The following is a 20,450-nucleotide window of genomic DNA, read 5'->3' on the forward strand; positions in this document are numbered from 1 at the left end:
GATATATATAAATTTTTTTTTTTTTTTTTTTTTTTTTTTTTTTTTTTTAAACTAACAAAACTTACTTTTCTAGAAAAAGTAACTTTTAAACACAACAATAAGCTCTAAAAACTAGTTAGAACTCAATTTTGCCCGTGAAGAATGTAATCTGAAAATATGAAAAAGTAAATAAAAAAACCCAAAATTATCCAGGAATCAATCTCAGATCAGCTGCTGCGCAGCCATATCAAGTTCCAGTGATTAAATAAATTCCTTTCTTCCCAATTAAATTGGTAGTATGTTTTATTAACAAATAGCCCATTTGAAAACTACAATCAAATCGCACATTGAAAATCATAATTTAAGGTGTTATAATTGATCTCAACCGCATTAAGCACGATCAAACACACCCAGAGAGAGAGAGAGAGAGAGAGAGAGAGAGAGAACCTGAAGAAATGAGAGAGTTAATCCGTGCAAGAATGAGTTTTGTTGTTTTATTCGGTACAGCGACCCACTTAAATAAAAAATTGGCCAAAAATCCACTCACGCTCTAATGATGATAGTGGTCCATTGGGGTGTAAGCGGTCTGATTTTATCAATTTTTGACAGATTTTTAAATCAAACCGTTTAAATCGATTTGAGAAAAATTCAAACCTAAATCAAACCATTTTGAATGGTTTGAAAAAAACTCAAACCTAAACCTAACGGTTTAGTTCGGTTTTAAACCACCGATTTCGCCATATGTTTTTTCCGTCTACTTTTATGTCATTAATTCATTGAATTCAATATATATTTATATATTTATATATTACTAGCAATAAATCTAAAACAAACTAAACCCCTATTTGAACCAAATTTTTGGAACAAAAAAATGAAAATTTGGACCATTATCCCATAAGTCCAATCGCCTTTGTTGACCTGCTATTTCATGTGTGGGACCTAACCTCCTCTCCAACGATCAATTTTCTCGTTATAATAATATGGAAAATATGGCTCAAATAGAGGCTAAATATATCTACTATAAATTTAAATACCAACTAAATCAAAGAAAAATTACAATAAACTAAAACATAGTTTTTTTCATTTTTGTTCACATTTTTTAGGCTAATGACGATATAATAACGTTACAATATAAGTTTAATAAATTAGATATAAGGCCCAAAAATTATAATGATGTTCAATAAGACCTCGTGATCATCATATTTGAAAAAAGGATACTGACTAGACAAAGATAATAACAAACCACAATAATAAAACAATTGTTTATAATATCTAAACATAACGATTACACAAGTTTACGTTTATATGATGTGACGAAACGCATTTAATTTTAGATTCTTACCTTTGTTCCAAAAAAAATTATTAATCTGAAACTTTATTCATAGCAAACATTATCATCGAATGTCTAGGATCTCTTTGTCTCCGATTTGGTATAATAGATTACTATTCACCTTTGAAGAGGCGTGAAAAATCTGAAAAAGAAGTGTGTGGTGCTGGTGGTTCAAGACTGTATTGGATGTCGACTGGAGTTCATCTAAATTCTGAAGAGGAAAATGACTTTTGATAGATTATATTAGTCTTGAGATTATTAGATATATATTAGGATTATTGGATGATAATAATAATAATATATCTGTATTAAAAAATTAGAAATTGACAAAAACACCCACAAATGAAACTATTGAAATTTACATATTTGGATGAATTTTCAAAAAAAATTTATTTTTTCATTTTTTTTATTTTTATATATTTTTTCGCCGATCCGATTTGGTTTTAAACCGCAATTAAAATTCTCAAACCTAAACCAAATCATTTTGACCGATTTGGTTTGGGTCAAAACCATTTCGTTGACCGGGTCCATGTGGCACCAAACCGACGGTTTCTAAAATACGGTTTCGATTTGATTTTTCGGTTTGACGATTTTTGCTTACAGCCCCAGTGGTCGATAGGGTTCACATGTACGTGAAGTTCGACACAAAATCAAGAATACGCCGTAAATAATTCAACCCACCCATCTATCACGAGGCATATATGCGAGAGAAAATTACATGATTGGCCACTTTCATTTTTTAGATATATAAAAATGAAATAAAAATTGGAAAATGCCTTTTGTAGCATCTAAAAAATCTTGATTAACACTTGCTTGTAATTACTAAAAAAAATGATCTGAGGAAAATTTATTATTATTTTAAAGAAAAATGATAGTGTAGCAGGGTCATTTTCATACATCCTAACCAGACTATCTCTCCAAAAAGGGGGCCCACACCCATTTTTTAAGGACAAAAAAAATGTCCACTCTCTCATAGTATGGCCAGGATCTATGCAAATGACCCTGGTGGGCTAACATAGTCCTCTTTTAAATTGTTAAACGACAGTTTAACTATCAAATTGTTGAAAAATTTCACTGCATTGATGTTAGTTGGGTGGGCGGATAAAAACGTGTCAAATCGTCGATTATGAAGTGGGTGGAGCCATCGTGACTTTGTGACATATTTATCACTACTATATAAAAATGACAATGTTATCACTACTGTAGAAAGAACAGTACATTCTTCAATTTTCACACACTGTAGCAATTTTTTTCATCTCTCGAGCGAAAACGACGCCGTCTGCAGACAACAAAAGAAAAAAAAAACGTGCAGGCTATAGTGATGCACCCACTTGTTCTCAATTTAGGTAGATCTTTTTTTTTCTTCTCTATTTTCACACGCTACTGCCCGTTCTCTCCATTTTACCACGCAAATTAGCCATAACTCCTTCTTCTCTCTGAGTTTCACACTAGAGTGAACTATGATTGTTTGTTGTATATTTTGTATGGATTAATTGAGGTCTGGTTGTTCTGAATTTTAGTTCTTATTCTTGTTTTTATTGAAATTTGTGGACGTTCTGCAACTCAATTTCATTTAACGGAGTTTGATTGATTTTTTTCTTGCGTTTTGTGTGAATTGGTTTCATTTCAAATTTTTGATGTTAATGGTTTTTTTTTCCGCATCAAAATATAAAAAAATAAAATGAAATATAAACATATGGTGGTTTCTATATAAATGAATATAAAACAAATTTTTTGGTGGAACAATGAATCTATTTGCGTAATATGTGTGCAAATTTCTTATAAACATTATATTTCAATTAAAGAGTTTCAATGAAAAAATGATGTTGTATTGTTTAATTTTAGATATTTGGGAATCATTGAAATGTGGATGAAATATGTTGGTAAATAAGAAAGTAAATAGAATTGAGTGTAGAAATAGCAGAATAGATTAACACGAGTTGTAGAAATGGACAATATGTTACTGAAAAAGTCTGATCTTACTCTTCCCAAAAACAGAAGTGAGGAGAAAAAATTATTGAACTATTGACGTGAGTAACTATTTGATCTAACACGTTTCACACATTATTTAATTGCACTCAAAAGGTTACGATTGAAAATATGATTAATATGTCTATCATTTATCTATATTTTTATTCATTTGAAGGATTTATATAATCTCTGTATATATAAAAAAAATTGATCTATATTTTATGTATTTATTTTAGGAATCACGTTTATTAAAAAAACAAAGTTGATTAAATGAAATGAAATTATCGTATTGAGAGCCAGTGAAAGAAAAAAACGAAATTTGCGCCCCCATAATTACGGAGGCATTTGGCTCAAAAATGTTGAGCCTCCGTAATTATGGAGGCTCATGCCTTTTGACCCTTCGTAATTATGAGGCTTAACATTTTTGAGTTACGGAGGCTCATGCTTGAACCTCCATAATAATTATGGAGGCCTCCATAATAGCCTCCGTTATTATGGAGAATTATGGAGGTTTCCATAATAATGGAGGTTCAATATAAGACAGCCTCCATTATTATGGAGGCTTCCATAATAACCTCCGTTATTATGGAGAATTATGGAGGTTTCGATAATAATGGAGGTTCAATATAAGGCAGCCTCCATTATTATGGAGGCATCCATAATAGCCTCCGTTATTATAGAGGAGGCTCATGCTTGAGCCTCTGTAATTACGGAGATTCAAAGAAAGAAAGAGAGAGGAACTCACCCCTAGGCCATGAGATCTTGGGATACCTACTGTTTTAGACTTTTGGGATTTTCAAGTTCTAACTTCTGCTTTACCTTGAATTATTTCTTTATGATATAATAATATATTTATATCTACTATAATTTGTTAAAAGATGTACTACTATGGTGCTAGCTTTTTTTGCTTGGAATGCTTTTACTGTCCAATGAAGTATTTCTTTGACTAACTATGGCTTGAATTCTCATTATTAATGGATTTTATTGATTCTACAACTTTTGGTAGAGAAATGATATTTTGTGGAAGAAAGACGAGTGATCGACTCATATAATTGGTTAGTTCCTTGCCAATAATTTCATATTCCCATATATTTTCAAACATATTCAATACATACGCTAATCAAATCATAATTCATGCACAGCTCGTGCATCGTACATTGCATAGACAAGTATTTGGAAAAAAGTCTTTAGTACTAGGATTCCTTACCAAATTCATACGATGCAAATGTGGCGAAACCTAATTCACTTATTTTTTATTTTTGTTTTTTTTTCCATCTTTCAATGATTTCACGCCATGTATTATTTGACAAAATTTTTTGTACTTATAGCATTATTGATTATATTTTGACAGCGGCATATTTAAGATTTTAGAGAGGGTTAGGTTAATTAAATTGTATGTCATTGAATTTTCACTGTTGATTCGATTCCGATAATGTGCTTGCCAGAGTTAGCTAGCATGTCATTCGAAATTTGCAAAATGCTGACGTGTTCATCCTTGTAACGGATTAATAATATTGAAGGGCACTAAACTTTCACCCTAATTGCAATCGGCTCACAATTACTTCGATTTGAAGCAATTAAGTCAAATGATACAATCATGTCACAGCATGGATGCTATATTTTCTTATATGTTTACCACCATAAACACAATTGTTTTTAGTCTTTGTTAAATATCAACTAGTGAAAAATAATGGTATTGGAAATTGAAATTCATAAATTTCCAACTTCAGTCAATAATAAAATAAATCAATTGGAAATGAAAAATAAATCAATTAATTCAATATCATAGGGAAAAAAAATAAATCTAACATTAGATATCCAACGATAAAATACAAATCGAGCGAAACAAGGAAAAGAGCATCATATATCCAACTAAAATACAAAATGAGCATAACAACAACCAAAAAATAAAAATAGAAATAAAAATAAAAAAATGTAATAAATTGACTCATAAAGGAATTAGAGAATCTATTACACATGCACGTCAAATAATTGAATATGAAATCTCATAATTTCATAGTCATCGTCGACACAAGCAATGTAAAATATTTTAAAATAAAATCGGGGCACAAACATTAATGCACATCGTTGAGACTAACAATTAACAAAGCGCCACTAACTTTTGTTGAAGCCACCATAGTCGTTTTGTTGCACGCATCATTTTCTCTTTGATCCTTCCTGCAATCTGTTATGCTAGTGGAATTAGTGAATATAGGTCCGAATATTGTGTGAATCTGTACATCACTCTTGAGATTATGAACTTAAAAAGAATATTGTAATTATGAAATTAATACTGTATGAAATAGATGATTTTGCATTTTCTTAAGGTTGTATGCATCGCCAACCAACATAACTCATGGGAGAAATTTATAAGATGCAAAATTGGGTATGTTTGATAGGTGAAAATTTTCTCTAGAAAATGGAAAATCAATTCAAACTTCCACTTTTGCATTGTTTGATAGCCTTTTTTTTCCCTAGAATTTATTTTCAAACTTTTTTGCCACCTCAGCCGAATTCCACATTTTCCTTGAATTGGAATGCTCACCAATCCAATTCCAGTCACTGTAGCGCTTTTTTTGGCAATGAAAACAAATTCTAAGAATTATTGTAAAAAAATATTTCCCTTTAATCGACAATTTTCATGAAAAATAAAGTCAAACGAAAACCAAAAGATAGATGATTTTCTTGAAAAAAATTTTAGTTGATTTTCTTGGAATTATTATTATTATTATTATTGTAAAGGAAACAAATTTCATCCCCAATATCAGTAAATTCTATCTTTTTAATTGACAATTTTAATATAAAACAAAGCCAATCAAACACCAAAAAATACTTTTTTTTTTTATCATTTTCCACGTGAAAAATTATACCAATCAAACACAATAATTTACAACTTTCCGGAAAATAATTTCAAAGCAATTCAATTCCCTGGAATTCATTTTCTTTCCACCCAAATTTCATTTTCGAAATCAAATGGACCCTTGGGATTTGTGCAATTTGAAGCTTTTCAGAAGTCAAAACTACTGAAAAATCTAGGGCTCGTTTGATTTGTGTTTCAATTTTCAATTTTTTGTTTTGAGTTTATTTTCAATTTTTTATTTTGCAAGTGTAAACATGCCAACAAGTCTACTAAGAGTATGCAAAACCAATAACAAAATCCATATATTTTAATTATTCAAATAAATAGGGGGTTGGAAGATTGGAGAAAAAGAACGTTATAGCCAGATATATTGGACGGAGTAGACAGAACAGCGGAGCACCAATGACTAGAGGGCAGAGACTTAGGGTTTGGAGTGCTCCTGTCATATTGAGCGCACAAAGAAATGGAGTAAATTTAATGAATACTCGCTAAACTTAGTTTATATTATTACTTGCTTACTGAACATTAAATTATTACTTATTGCTCATTCATCTATCAAATAGTTTACCCATTAATCACTCATCTCGTTTTCCATCACCCTAAACTAACGGAATATGCTACGTGGCAATGGAAATCCAACGTGGCACATCACACAACATGAAAAATGGGCCAAAAGTGCAAAAAGCCCGTCTTGGACCTTTGTCTTCCCCCATCTTCTCCCTCCATTTCTCGGACCCTGAATACAGCCTAGTCCTTGATGTCCATGCCCATTATTCAGTGCAGCGGATTTGGGGCGCGATTTTTAGGGTTCACGAATTTGGGTTTTTGATTTAGGATGCTTCTTTCATGGGTATATTATGGCAAGAAAATGGAAGCTAGAACTGGGGGCAATTTTCAAGGTGCTTCACGGACTTGAAGGCGAATTTGGGTTTCGATAAATTAGAAATCCAAAAAACTTTCATAGAGACTAGGGGGGTCACATCTCTCACACAATGTTCTCAGAAAACTCGGCCGAAAGGTGAAGAGATCAACGATAGGAAAGGTGAACTTGGGCTACTGTTTATTTACTTGAATAGGCGTGGCAGCAACAGAGAAGGGTGACGATGGTATGGGCTGCATGGCTAGTAGTTAAGAGCAAGTGTGGTGTTAGGAGGAAGTGGATCTTTCGCCCCATGGTGGTGGGAAATTCCAGCCCACATTCCACTCCCTGTTGCCACTTTTGTGTTTTTTGGTTTGTTGTTAAAATTTGGAATTCCATCTTAAAATGTCAACTTTATTAAGAGGAGTAGTCTAAAACCTTATAAGTTGGTTTATGTTTCTATCTTTATTTGATGTGAAATTTTATCCTTTAACATATCTCCGCAAGTTTGTGGCTCTTCTGAGCAGACTAATCTTGAAATTTGTATGCTTATTTCTTGAATCTTAATCGGATTAAATCGCTCTTTGAAATTTAATGGACTCTGATATCATGTTAAGACTTGAGGTTTAGTTTTAAAAAGTCAACATTATTAAGGGGGTGTTTGATAGACATTTTTATGTAAAAATGCATTTTAGAATAGTAAATTGATGTGAAATGTGTGGTTGAAAAATAAGAAATTTTTTATTTATTTATGTGTAATATTATTTTAATAAAGAATGTGTGGTTGAAAAGAAGAGAGAAAAAATGCATTTTAAAGGAAATGACTACCAAACAGACCCTAAAAGGAGTAGCCCAAAATCTTATAAGTTGGTCTATGTTTCCATCGTTATTCAATGTGGGATTTTATCCCTTAACAGTGGAGAATGTAAGGGAGGTAGAGGTGGGATTTCGGTTGGGTTTTGTGAAGAACAACAACGAGTTTGTAAACCCCTGCCGACTGGATTTTCTGATTTCCAGCAGAGTTTTCTGATGTCACGTTTGACTTATGTGCAACGTGGGATTTCCATCCTCCATGTGCCACATTTCATTAGTTTAGGATGACAGAGATCAGTTGGGTGATGAACGGGTAAGCAATTGGATAGTTGGGTGACCAACTATATTATGATTTAATGTTCGATGAACGAGTAGTAATGCAAGCTAAAGTGAGGGAGCATTGATTAAATTTACTCCAAAAAAGGGGCACTTTTTACAACATGAAAAGCGTAAGTGGTCCGTGCTTCGGAGAGTTGTACAAGCTGCTATTTGGTGGATGTAGTTCCTGTACACCTCAACCGCAATTAAGTGTTAATATTATTATTTTTTTTGGGTGGAAAACTTTACTAAAATTCTGTTAATTTTTAATTGATTAAACTTCGAATTTAGCACATTACCTCCCAAGCAATAAGCTTACAAAGAATCATAGAATCAAGAATGAATGCTTCTTTTCATTACCCTTATTAATTTAGAGATAAGAAGAGTTCGAGTACTAGATTAGGATTGATGGTAACATTATATAACTGTTAACATGCAGTAGTGGATCTTTCGATCAACGAACTTGAAAGAAAAACATATTTATTCCATACAAACATTTATTACATTATTTCGTCTCCCAAATTGTCCGAACAAGTTTAAAGGCATGAACAATTAATACAATTGAAGAATTAAACAATACAGAAAAACCTTATTTTACACGAAATTGAATGAATGGGATATAACGATCAAGGTTTGTTGGATTTCCTATGATCTGTAACAGAATTTGTAGTGTCATTGATTTTATTTTTTTCTGTTTGTCCAGAATTTGTTTCTGAAAGTCTGTGCTGCAGCTGAGATAACAGAGCCCGATTCTCCTGGTCGAGCCGTTGTGCTTTCTTTCTTAGCCTCTCATTTTCAAGAATAATATGGCAATTCTTCAAGTACAGCTCTGTGTTCTGCTTCTCCATGCTGACTAAATTGTATTTGATCCTGAAAATAAAGCAGCCATAGTAAGTTTATTAGCTATTTTGTTGGTCGAAGCTGCAAATAAGTAACTTATGTTACTCGTAACAAAATAAGAATAATAATGTATCTGAACAAACAAGTTACTGAACTATAGGTAGCTTACCTATGAGAATATTGAGGACCACTGATTTGTACTGTTTATTAGAGACTTACATCTATATATAGAGAGTGAGAAAGAGCATAGAGATGGATCGATATACTTGAGAATTAAAGCATGAACACGAGAAGAACACCAGTTTGAGGCAAAATAAGCAGAAAATAAGCTGTCTTTTTGTCACAATAAAAGGCTTTGGTTTTGTGTTGAGGCTAAGTAACACGTGAAATTGCATTTGAGAAAAAAGTGTCAAATTCTGGGGAACAAAACCGGGTGCATTTGGAATGTTGATAGGCATGGAAGAGGGTGGGGTGGGGTGGGGGAAGAAGCATTATTCTTGCTGCCCAGAACATCAGTGGGAAGTTAAAGGGCAGTGTGTAAAGGTAATTGGGACCAGGGGCGGATCCAAAGACTTCGAACTGTGGGGTCAAAAATGAAATTTTTTTCGAATAACTTATCATTAACGAAAATAAATTCATAGGATTAATGGATTGGAGTGGATAATTAATTGGAATTTGGAACCCAAAAAAGCAAGTATCTATTTTAGATGAACAGTAAACTGGTGAACTAGTTGGGGTTTTGTGGTTTTCACAATTTTTCATAAATTCTTTTGTATTAATTTAAAAAATTTTAATTTCATCAATGGATCTCATAAACTATAATTCAAAGGCCCACAGAAAATATTGAATGTCGTGCTTCTTTTATAGATGTACTTTTTTTTTTCAAATGATTTCATAAGATTCCAATGTAGGATAATGCATTTTATAGATGCACTTCTTTTCAAATGAATTTATAAACTTCGGATGTGAAATAGTGACATAACAAAAAAGTGTTAAAAATGCCTATCAAAATCATTTTTCAAATGTATGATGACTAATTTTGATTTTAAATTCCAACTAACTAAAAATTGTAATATTCACCTTCATCTTTTCATTTATTTAATTTTTAAATTTAAATTAATTGCACTTGATTATTAATATATTAATGTTAGATATCATTTTCTATAAATTTAAACTATTTTAATTTAACAAAGCAAACTATTTTCACATGTTGATTTTTAATTTTTGAAATGTCGAAACTAATTGTAGGATAATGATCTAATTAATAAAGATAGATTTACTTTGAATTAATTAATATGAAAATTTAAAAAAAATTATTATTTTAATAGTATTTTATTATTTTTTGTATGTATTTATTGTATTCGGTTCGATCCCGATTAAATATTTTGAGTCTTGACTCTTCACCTTTTTCGAGCCGATTTTCAAAACATTGGTAAATTTTACAAAATATATGATTAAAATTAATATTTGACTTTGAAAATAAAATTCAAAAAGAAAAAATGAATTCCAATTAGAGACAAATTTACTTAGAGCCTGTTTGAGAGTGATTTTTTCCCTTCAAAAAATTAATTTTTTAATCATTATTTCATTAATTCAGCCGTCATATTTGACTTCTTCTTTCACAGGTGGAATTCACTTTTCTCCTAACAGTCAAAAAATCAATTCTCAAAATCGCTCCCAAACAGGCTCTTATTCTTATCTTTTTTTTTTTTTTTTTCTTTTTCAAGAGAACATACTCGAATGAATTGAAAGGAAAATATTTGTTTAATTTGGTAAGTCTTTAGTTGCAGTGATTTTACTCTGTAATACCGACCTTCCATGTGTGTGTGGGGCCCACGGTCAAGCTCGTGGGCTAAGCAGCACAACCCTTCTTATTATAAATTCAAGTCACCATCCTTGGAATGATGTACACATTTCATTTCTCAATTGAGATCTGCTTTATGGCCAGGGCACACGATGGAATGATGTACACATTTCATTTCTCAATTGAGATCTGCTTTATGGCCAGGGCCACGTGTGCCCTGGCCATCCCGGGGGCCATGCTATTGGCTGGAGGCCAGTGGCCAAGCAGATTAATCCTTATCAAATTCATCAACATTAATACTTCGTGTACACAGTGCCCACTCCTCTTTGATGCGACATTGATTAAAAAATTTGTGAACCCCTCGTGTGAGGGGCTGTAGATTGTACATGTTCAATGCAGAAATCAGAATGGTTCCTTTTCAACTGCCCATAATTTTCAACCATAAATATCTGTATAATAATTGTACACACAACATAGAGCGTAAAGCGTTGGGAGTTGCTAAATAAACAGAGAGATATTGAAGAATGGCAGGGGGGTGGTGGCGGGAGAACTTGAGAGAGTTGAGGCCACTGTTGCACCTTCTTTTGCCATTATGTGTGCACTGGGTTGCTGAAGAAATGACTGTTTCTGTGTTGGTTGATGTCACCACTAATGCTCTTTGTCCTGGCCAGAAAACTTGCTCTCAGGCAATTTACATCAATGGTCTGCAGCAAACGGTAAGTGAACTCTCTCTCCTTCACACACACGCGCGCGCGCGCGCCCATACATAGAAAAAAGTTCTGGGTATGGGTTCTGTTCTTTGATGATTGCTTCACTGTAAAAGTTCCTTTAGAGGGTTGAATTTTGATTATTTATGTTGATAGTACAGAGAATGGGTCTGCTACCTTGATTGAGATCTTTCTACTTTGTGAAATATATGTTTTAGTATCTGGAACATGGAATATATGAATGAGATTAAGAAATATTTGAACTATAATTCAAAATTAGTTAAAGGATTGTGGGTTTTAGGGATTATGAAGCATGTCCTTGTGTTTGTGTCAGATAAGGCAGTTGTTAAAGGAGATGAACTAGGGTTTTGTTTTTTCAATTTTGGGGTTTTTTATATAAAGAATTTATGACTCCTAATCTTATATGGGTTTCGACGGAGTTTGCCTTTCTGCAATGTCTGATCTTTAATTTTTGACCTTAAGTTAATAACTGGCCTTCTTTATGGGGGATTATTGGTTTGATCCGACTTATTTAAATGAAATGATGAAGAGAGAAAGTTTGCAACAATATATAAGAATATAAATTAGCAGCATTTCCAGATCGTGCAGATCTAGAAATGAATTAAATGATTTGTATTCAAAAGCTTAAAACTCAATTGTATCTTTTATGTAATAAGTACATTCCTTAGCTTTATTGTTTGGAAAGGCTTTTGGCTGTTCGAATATGGTGTTTACTTCTGAAACAGAGTATTGAATAGTCTGAGTCTTACTTTCTTGACACCCACATATTTATTTATTCATTTATTATATTAAAAGTAGATGGTGCAAGAAAGTCTCTATTTATCGGTTTTGAATAGATTAATTTAATTACTCAGAAAGCTGTCCTTTTGCATGCTTATCACCGTAGAGGAAAATTTTCGTTTTTATGACCATTTTAAGCATAACTTGTGGATAGGTTTTTCCTCCAATGGAAGCATTGATGTGTCTAATTTTGTCAAATTGCATCTTGTCTGATTTTGTCATAGTGCATCTTGTCAGGGTGCATCTTGACTTGTCTAATTTTGTCAAAAGTTTTCCCTTTGATTTGTTTGTTTTCTAATGTTCACTTCTGATAAATCAAACTTATGGGCCATAGAATATAAGATGCTTTCTCTACATAGCCGTATGATACATAGACGTCATTTTTTGCAGGTTTAATTAAAGCAGCTAATTAATTGATCATTAATAACTTATGGTATGGGTTAACTTCAAGATGGTATTTTATTATACCAAAAATTTTAAAAAAATAAATAAATAAAAATATTAAGCATGTGTGTGGGAAGGTGTTTCTAAGTGTTCATGCACACATTGGTCAAACAACACTTTTTGTCAAACCACTTTTTATCCATTTATTTTGTAAGATTCACAAGTACTACATACTTCTCCCCCACTCATTTACCCCTGTTTATAAACACCCAGACATACTCTAAAATTATATTATTGCACCTTGATGTTACCTGAAGTGAGAAAGCATTCATGATTGATGGAATTTTAATTCAAAAATCCATTACGCGTGATTTTTTTCTATTATGTTTGACTATCCCTTATACTTCTCTTTAAAAATGAAAAAGGAACTGAAAGTTCTGGAGCTGAGAGTGGCCCTCAGAGTTATGAGATATGTGCTTGGACCATCTAATGCCATTTTTGTGAAGTTTAAATTCATATTTTTCTCTTGGTTGTACAGATTCATGAACTTTTCCTTTTGTTGGAGTGATAAAAGTTAAATTCTAAGGACCTTATTGGAATAATTATTTAATCCATAAGTTGAGTGGACCATCTAGTTAAGGTTCATGGGGAGCATAAATCAGGCCACCACTTTTCTAAGCAAAATGGACCACCTTCCAAATTATATATCACTGTCAATAGATGCAATACTTTTTTAATGCATATTTTCAGTACTTTCCTGTTATCTTTGCATGTATTCTTCTGTTTTACGTGAGATATCTCTACTGCTTTGGAAGAAGAAATAGTTGTCTACTTGTACCAGATTCTCAAGTCTAATGGGCACAGTAGATTACGATGAATGTTGAACAAAACAATTTCGCAACCTTGTGAAATCTAAGAAAGGATACATGGCATACAAGGTGAATGACTGTGGAGGCTGCTGGATTGTTTACATTTTGCGGTTTGGGGGTGAGAGGTTGTTGGATTTGAAAGGAATCAATATTAATATGGAAAAATACGGTATACTTATGGGAGATCGTATGACACGATGTATGATGGCTGTAAGGGGCTTATATGCATATGAACCTTACCAGAATATAATGTACAACTCTACGCAATATAAAATATTCTTTCAAATAAGAATAAGTACACAGATTTTAAGTGCAATTACTTGACATAGCTGCGCGTTGTTGCTATAATTTTACTACTTATAATGATGCCCTCCCATCAAGTTTTAGCCCTGCATTTTTACTTGTAGGTTGTTGGGATATTCAAGATGTTTGTACTTCCGCTCTTAGGACAGCTTGCTGATGAGCATGGGCGTAAACCGCTGCTTCTTCTCACTGTATCTACAACAATTATTCCATTCAGTATGTTTCTTTGTGCACCTGTTTTTTGTACACTACTTCTTTACTATATGAAGAAATTTATACCAAATGGAAAATCTAGCAGATTTCATTTTGGATTCAACTGTGGCAATTACATGATAATGCTATGCCTATGGATTAACACTTCAAAAATTGTTTTCACTAACAGTATTAAGTGTACAAACTGCCTTTGGAATAGAAAATGACAAGGTACTGGTTTTAGACAAATAATCTGGCTGATGCAAGTTAGAAGCCTTACTAAATTCTTCTTATTAGGAACATCAACCTCAATTCTACGAGCATTATGAAGATGAAGATATGTCACACAACTTCATGTTTTCTCTTGCTCTTGTAGAATCTCCATCCAACTATAAACAGATACATTAGGAATCAAAATATGGATTGTTTTCAAGAAATACTTACCGAAAAGATTTACGACACCTTTATTATATGAACACGCTAGCATTAGAGTTTTGAATACAGCAAAAACATATGTTCAAACTTGTAAATTCTGCCAATAAAATTGAGACTAAGAGTTGCCTTCTTCCAAATTTTTCTTAGAAATTATTATTTCTAGTATAACCCTAAGCCATACTCAGTCTACACATATTTCAATCTCTTCCAAATTTAACCTCTGCAAAATTCCTTCTTGTGCTGTTGACCTCTTGGATATATTTGGCCTGTGAAACATTGTTGCATAATCCAGATATAAATATATTTTAGATTAGGCATAAGGTTTGATCATCTTATCAATATTTTGTAGTGCCTGTTTTATTACTAACATCAACTAATCAAAGTACCAATTCCAATTAACTAAATACAAAAAGTGCAATGTTTATGAAGGTTATGATTCATGCATTATTGTCGTCACCAATGTCAGCAATTTTCTATTTTGTTTGTGAAATATATTTATTTTTTAATAATATTTCCAGCTTTACTTGCTGTTGATCAATCAAAAGGATCTGTTTATGCCTATTATGTGCTCCGGACAATCTCTTATATCATAAGTCAGGGGAGCATTTTCTGCATTTCTGTTGCTTATGCAGTAAGTCATTCCGTACTTCTGTGAAACAAGAATTGGGAGTTATACAAGAATCAAAGTATACCAACCTTTTTTGAGTATCTTGCAGGCAGATGTCGTGGATGACAGTAAGCGGCCTGCAGCTTTTAGTTGGATCACAGGCCTGTTCTCTGCATCCCATGTCACAGGGAATGCCTTAGCACGTTTTCTTCCAGAAGGTTACATTTTTGAGGCATGTTCTTTACAGAACTTTCAGCATTTTTTATTTTATTTTTTAATTTTTTGGTTATCTTCATTGTTATTACTTCGTAATTTACTGCTAAAAACTCCAATTTCAGGTCTCAATAGCTCTATTGATCTTTGTTCCTGTTTACATGGCACTGTTCCTGACAGAAACAGTAAGGCCAACTCAAAAAGCAGACCAGCATATTCCTTTGTTAAATAAAGCATTTAATGTTGTTCAGGAACGATATTACTCAATGAAAAATGCTGTTATCATTGTTACCAGCAGGTAATTTTGCATGATATTTCAAGTGGTTTCATTGTTCTTGAGCTTACAAACACTGAAAAGCTTCCTCTTGTTCAGAATGAAGGAATCAGGATACAATTCATACAAGCAATTTACAATACAGAAAGATTATAATTTGTAGGCATGTAAGCTTGCTAAACAGTTTCAGTTTTGTTCTCAGCTCGACGCTTAAATGCATTTCTCTTGTTTCCTTCTTCTATGAATTGGGAATGTCTGGCATCAGCAGTGTCTTACTGGTATGTATCTAACAATTTAAATTCGATTTATTCGTGAACAATTAGATTGAGGAGGGATTCCATTGGCAATAATATCCGCTAATTCTTGCAAATTTTCTTCTTTTATCCTGCAAATAGTACACACTTCTTTTCTTTATAAACTGATACACAGAAACAGATATGCAATCCTGCGTTCTGTTAACTGCATCAAATTGTTCCGAAAGAAAATGTTTCCTACTTTCTTTCTCAATCTTTTGGAAACAAAAAATGTTCCCAACATGTTTCAAAAATTGTTGACAGATGCTACAACTGGTGTCTGTGATGTTGAAAAAATGGTGATTCTTATTCACAAACAATTGGGGTTGCAGACATCAGTTTTTTATTATGAATTTCTGAGAGTTTGTGATGTAAACCAATTAATTTATCTGTTACATGCCTGGAATCCTTTTAACTTTTCTTTCACAACCGTGCAGTATTATTTAAAATCAGCATTTGGCTTCAACAAAAATCAATTTTCAGAAATCTTGATGGTGGTGGGTGTCGGTTCAATTTTTTCTCAGGTACTTCAGAGATATTCTCAGAAATTTTTTCAATAGTTTATGCTGAAAGTAGAAAACACTCTGACAAAGCTTAGTTAGCTCAGTAAAAGATATATGTTCTACTATCTTGTTATCTGCAGCATTTGTTATTGCTTTAATTACTTGATCTTGGTGGTAATTGAATGAAAAGTACTGCAGGGGATTTTAAGATTCCATTGCCCTAAACTGAAATTACATGTTGTTCGGTACGGTCCCCTTATGAGAAAGTTTTCTAGGAGAAAACAGATTAACTGTTTTTTTCTTGTACAACCATTAAATCTGAAGTCTATGTGCGTTGAAGATGTAACTTAAATAAGTTTGTTCCTGGACGTGGGCATGTTGAGGACATAAATGAAATAAATAAGTTTGTCCTCTTTCTATCAGCTTACAATTTTAGATGTGGTGGTTTAACAATGTGAACAGTTGAACCAAAATCCTTGTGCATCCCATAAGCTATTCCCCCTACTTGTGCACATACGGCCGATCCTGAAATTTGTCAGGCCCTGCCATTTCTCTAATTCATTTTGCGGCTTTTATGCATTTTTCAAGATTCTGGTTCTTCCCCTTCTCAATCCACTGGTTGGAGAGAAACTGATACTCTGTGCAGCCTTGCTCGCTTCCATAGCATATGTAAGTTCCCTCGGAATACACAACTTGAGCTATTGCAGCTGGGAACTTTTCTTTTTTATGCTGATTTTGTGAAAGAATCTCGTCTTACAAAAGGGTTTTGTACAGGGACTGCTTTATGGCTTGGCCTGGGCATCTTGGGTACGTTGACTCGCTAACATCTAGATGCTTGCATACTTAAGTCCCTTTTCTTCCACATTTCTTTTTGTTGAGCTTTACTAAACAATATTAAATGAAAAAAAGAAACTAAAGTCTTGTCCATTGTATTGTATTGTTCATTCAAACATGCAATTAGTGCTTCTATGCAACTTGTAACTCATTTTTTCTGTTGCAACTTTGACAGTAATCTATATGTTACAGTTGATAACTGCTAGCTATTCCTGAAACAGGTGCCCTATTTAAGTGCTTCGTTCGGGGTAATCTACATCCTCGTGAAGCCTTCTGTAAGTCATTTTCTGAAATTCTATTTTCAGTAGTGTATTAAGAAATTCGGTGGTGTTAGTTGTGAAAAAATAAATTGATTTCAGTCATCTTTTATTCATTATTTCTGTTAATGACAGACTTATGCAGTTGTATCCAAATCATCAAACTCAGCGGATCAGGTTTGTGATCACTAATACAAAATAGCGTTCTCAATGATGATACCTGCTTTCAAGAAATCTATGCATCACAAAACAGAACTAAAGTACCTTTCGGAATTAAAAACTTCTAACCTGAAGGAGAAATATAATTGATAAATATATTATCCACTTTACAAGAAACTTAGGCCCTGTTCTCTTTACCGTTTTCGGGCCGTTTTCTGTTTTCGATTTTTCAAAACGGTGAAAACGTGTTCTCTTTCCTGTTTTCGAAAACGAAAAAAAAAATTTGTGAAGAAAACACAAAATGACTTTTTTGTCGTTTTGGGCATTTTTAGTGTAAAACTTAAAAAAATTGAAAACGCGGGGAACACCTTTTATTTATTTATTTATTTATTTATTTTTTTGAGGAGGTGGTGTGGTGATTCTCAAAATTTCAAAAAAAATTAAAAATTAAATTATTTATTTATTTATTTTGAGGTAGTATTGTGGCGATTCTCAAAATTTCAAAAAAAAAAAAAAATTCATTTTTTTGTTTTGAGAAACTAACAAAAAGAACGCATTTTCAACAATTTCAAAACAAACACTCAAAACACAAAACTCAAAATGAATTCAAAACTCAAAACACAAAACTGAAATACAAAGAGAACACCCCCTTAATATTTCAATCACTCCTTGGGTGATATAATTGCAGAATTAAACAAAAACTAATTCTATCCTCTGTCAGAGTTAAGCTGTCAAGCGAGCAGTGGACTTCTGTTCATTTTGACATAGAATTTTGAGTCAAAAAAAAATTAATGAAATGAAAAAGAGCCTTAAGCATATACTAAATCCTGATTCGTATACCCCTTTCAATCGGACTTCAAAATATGGAAAATCCTCTGTCAATATTGCTTCTAATTGAAATATCTCTTTTTTCTCATATTTCCTATTTTTCAATCAGGGGAAAGCTCAAGGATTTATTGCTGGCGTGCAATCCATTGCAAGTTTATTATCTCCACTGGCAATGACTCCGTTAACCAGTGAGTTAGATTTTCTTTTTCTGCCCCTCTTGTAGAAAGATCACAACCATTTCAACTGAACTTTCTTCACTCTGGATTTTATCTTATTCCAGCATGGTTTCTATCCAGCAATGCTCCTTTTGACTGTAAAGGCTTCAGTATTATATTTGCATCTATAAGCATGGTAAGCTTGTACATTTCCTTAATACATGTCACATGTAGAAGATTACATTTGAGTCTTGTGGTGCCCGATATGATCATATGATCCCATTTGAGAGTCTTGTTGTGACCGATAAGATCATATGATCACAATTAGGAGTTTTGTTATGACCAATAAAATCATATAATTATCATGATAGGATAAGTGAAAGTCTTGTCAAAAGTGGTATGATCGATCGCATCATTGCAATAATAGAATTTTGACGTATGATAATATTGTTTTGATGAGAGGATCATATGATCCCTTCTAAGAGTCTTCTTGTGACTGAACTGATCATGTGATTTTTATCATAGGATCATATGATTCCATTTGAGTCTTACTGTTACTTGTATGATTCTAATGATTCTCAATTGTTTCACTTTTAGGTCATTTCCCTGTGTTTTGCCTGGACTCTAAAACTAGATGCTCCATCCAACAGGATATTAGAGGACAACGCGGAAAGCATTGAAGCCCCTCTTTTATCATAAGCATCACCGAAACTTGCCAACATGTGTGACATGTTCAATAAATTAGATTAGACAATACTGGACGTTACCGAGGAAGAAAAATAAGTTAAAATCTTGTCCATTGTATATTGTAATCTTGTCATGTGTATCATACATGGCCATATAGTCTACTAATGATGCCATGGTGAATGCTTTTCTTCTCCTTTAAAAGTTGTACATGTGGATGAGGCAGTTATATTAGTTTTGTTAGTATTCACGAGAGCGTTTCTCTACATATAGATGTTCTCGTTCAAGTAAAATTTCTCTTTCTTTGTATTTTCTAATTAGATTTTTTGCACTTCAGTTTCCAACTTTTTTGGAATGTTACTAATCTATGCTCAACCATTTTTTTAGCACTAGACATCCTCAACATTTTTCTTATTTGCAAATCACGTCCCTATTGGCAGGGTGTGTCTGTTTGATGGTTAAGGTCATATGAAAGACAATTTCGCTGTTCATTAATTTGAATAAACAAAAATAAAAAATAAAAATGACCGGAACCTACGAGACTAAGGTAACAACGGACGAACATTTCTTACCAATACAAATCATCAACTCTTGAATCCACAGAACACGAGATTCATCCACAAAGAATGAAATTAGCGACAAAGGAATCGATAACAGAGATTGATTTAATCAAAGGAGTGGCAAGAAGTAAGTGAAGGCAGACTTAAGAAAAAAAATTTCAAAGAGAGGGCATCCACCGTTTTTTCTTTTCAATTTTTTGTGGGGATTCAGGCTTCAAGCATGAAACAAATAGAGTTTATTAAATGGTCCGAGCCTCTTGATCTGGAAAAGGAAGAAATTGGGATGTCGGGCTTATACCACTACTAAACAACTCTTCTTCTCGTTCTTCAGCATGCTACAACACTGACTTGATTGCGACACTAAGATCTACCACCATTCCTCCTTTTAAAGACCAAGCTTATGGAAGGTGTATAAACTTTCGAAAGAGAAAACTCATGCTTTTGATGCAAAAGTTCAGATCAAGAAATAATGTGTGGATTTATACAAGTCAATTCTCCAAAAATATGCACATCATCTTTGCATTTCCTTTCACCATATTGCCCTTGTTTGATTTTGGAAAACATAATAATAATAATAATAGATTTTTTAGTGGACTTTGATAAAAGTTACTCCCCTGT

The 20,450-nt window shown here is 32.9% G+C and overlaps 2 protein-coding genes across 2 annotated transcripts in view; one reads left to right on the top strand and one right to left on the bottom strand.

Annotated features, from left to right (window-relative positions):
• Nucleotides 1-461, bottom strand: part of LOC111407729 — a 2,392-nt gene extending 1,931 nt beyond the window's left edge. The window contains exon 1 of the mRNA XM_023037373.1: nt 427-461. The gene's annotated coding sequence lies outside the window, so the exon portion shown is untranslated. The remainder of the gene's footprint in view (nt 1-426) is intronic.
• Nucleotides 462-11,080: 10,619 nt separating this feature from the next.
• Nucleotides 11,081-19,579, top strand: LOC111407731 (hippocampus abundant transcript-like protein 1). The gene is made up of 14 exons (XM_023037376.1): nt 11,081-11,490; nt 13,943-14,054; nt 14,984-15,096; nt 15,182-15,304; nt 15,411-15,583; nt 15,762-15,837; nt 16,290-16,376; nt 16,944-17,024; nt 17,130-17,162; nt 17,411-17,464; nt 17,582-17,623; nt 18,543-18,621; nt 18,714-18,784; nt 19,186-19,579. Exons 1-14 carry the CDS (start codon nt 11,299-11,301, stop codon nt 19,285-19,287), a joined length of 1,338 nt encoding a protein of 445 aa, XP_022893144.1. The 5' UTR covers nt 11,081-11,298; the 3' UTR covers nt 19,288-19,579.
• The last annotated feature ends 871 nt before the right edge of the window (nt 19,580-20,450 follow it).

The sequence above is a fragment of the Olea europaea genome, chromosome 13, assembly GCF_002742605.1.
Source record: "Olea europaea var. sylvestris chromosome 13, O_europaea_v1, whole genome shotgun sequence".
NCBI classification, from domain to species: domain Eukaryota; kingdom Viridiplantae; phylum Streptophyta; class Magnoliopsida; order Lamiales; family Oleaceae; genus Olea; species Olea europaea.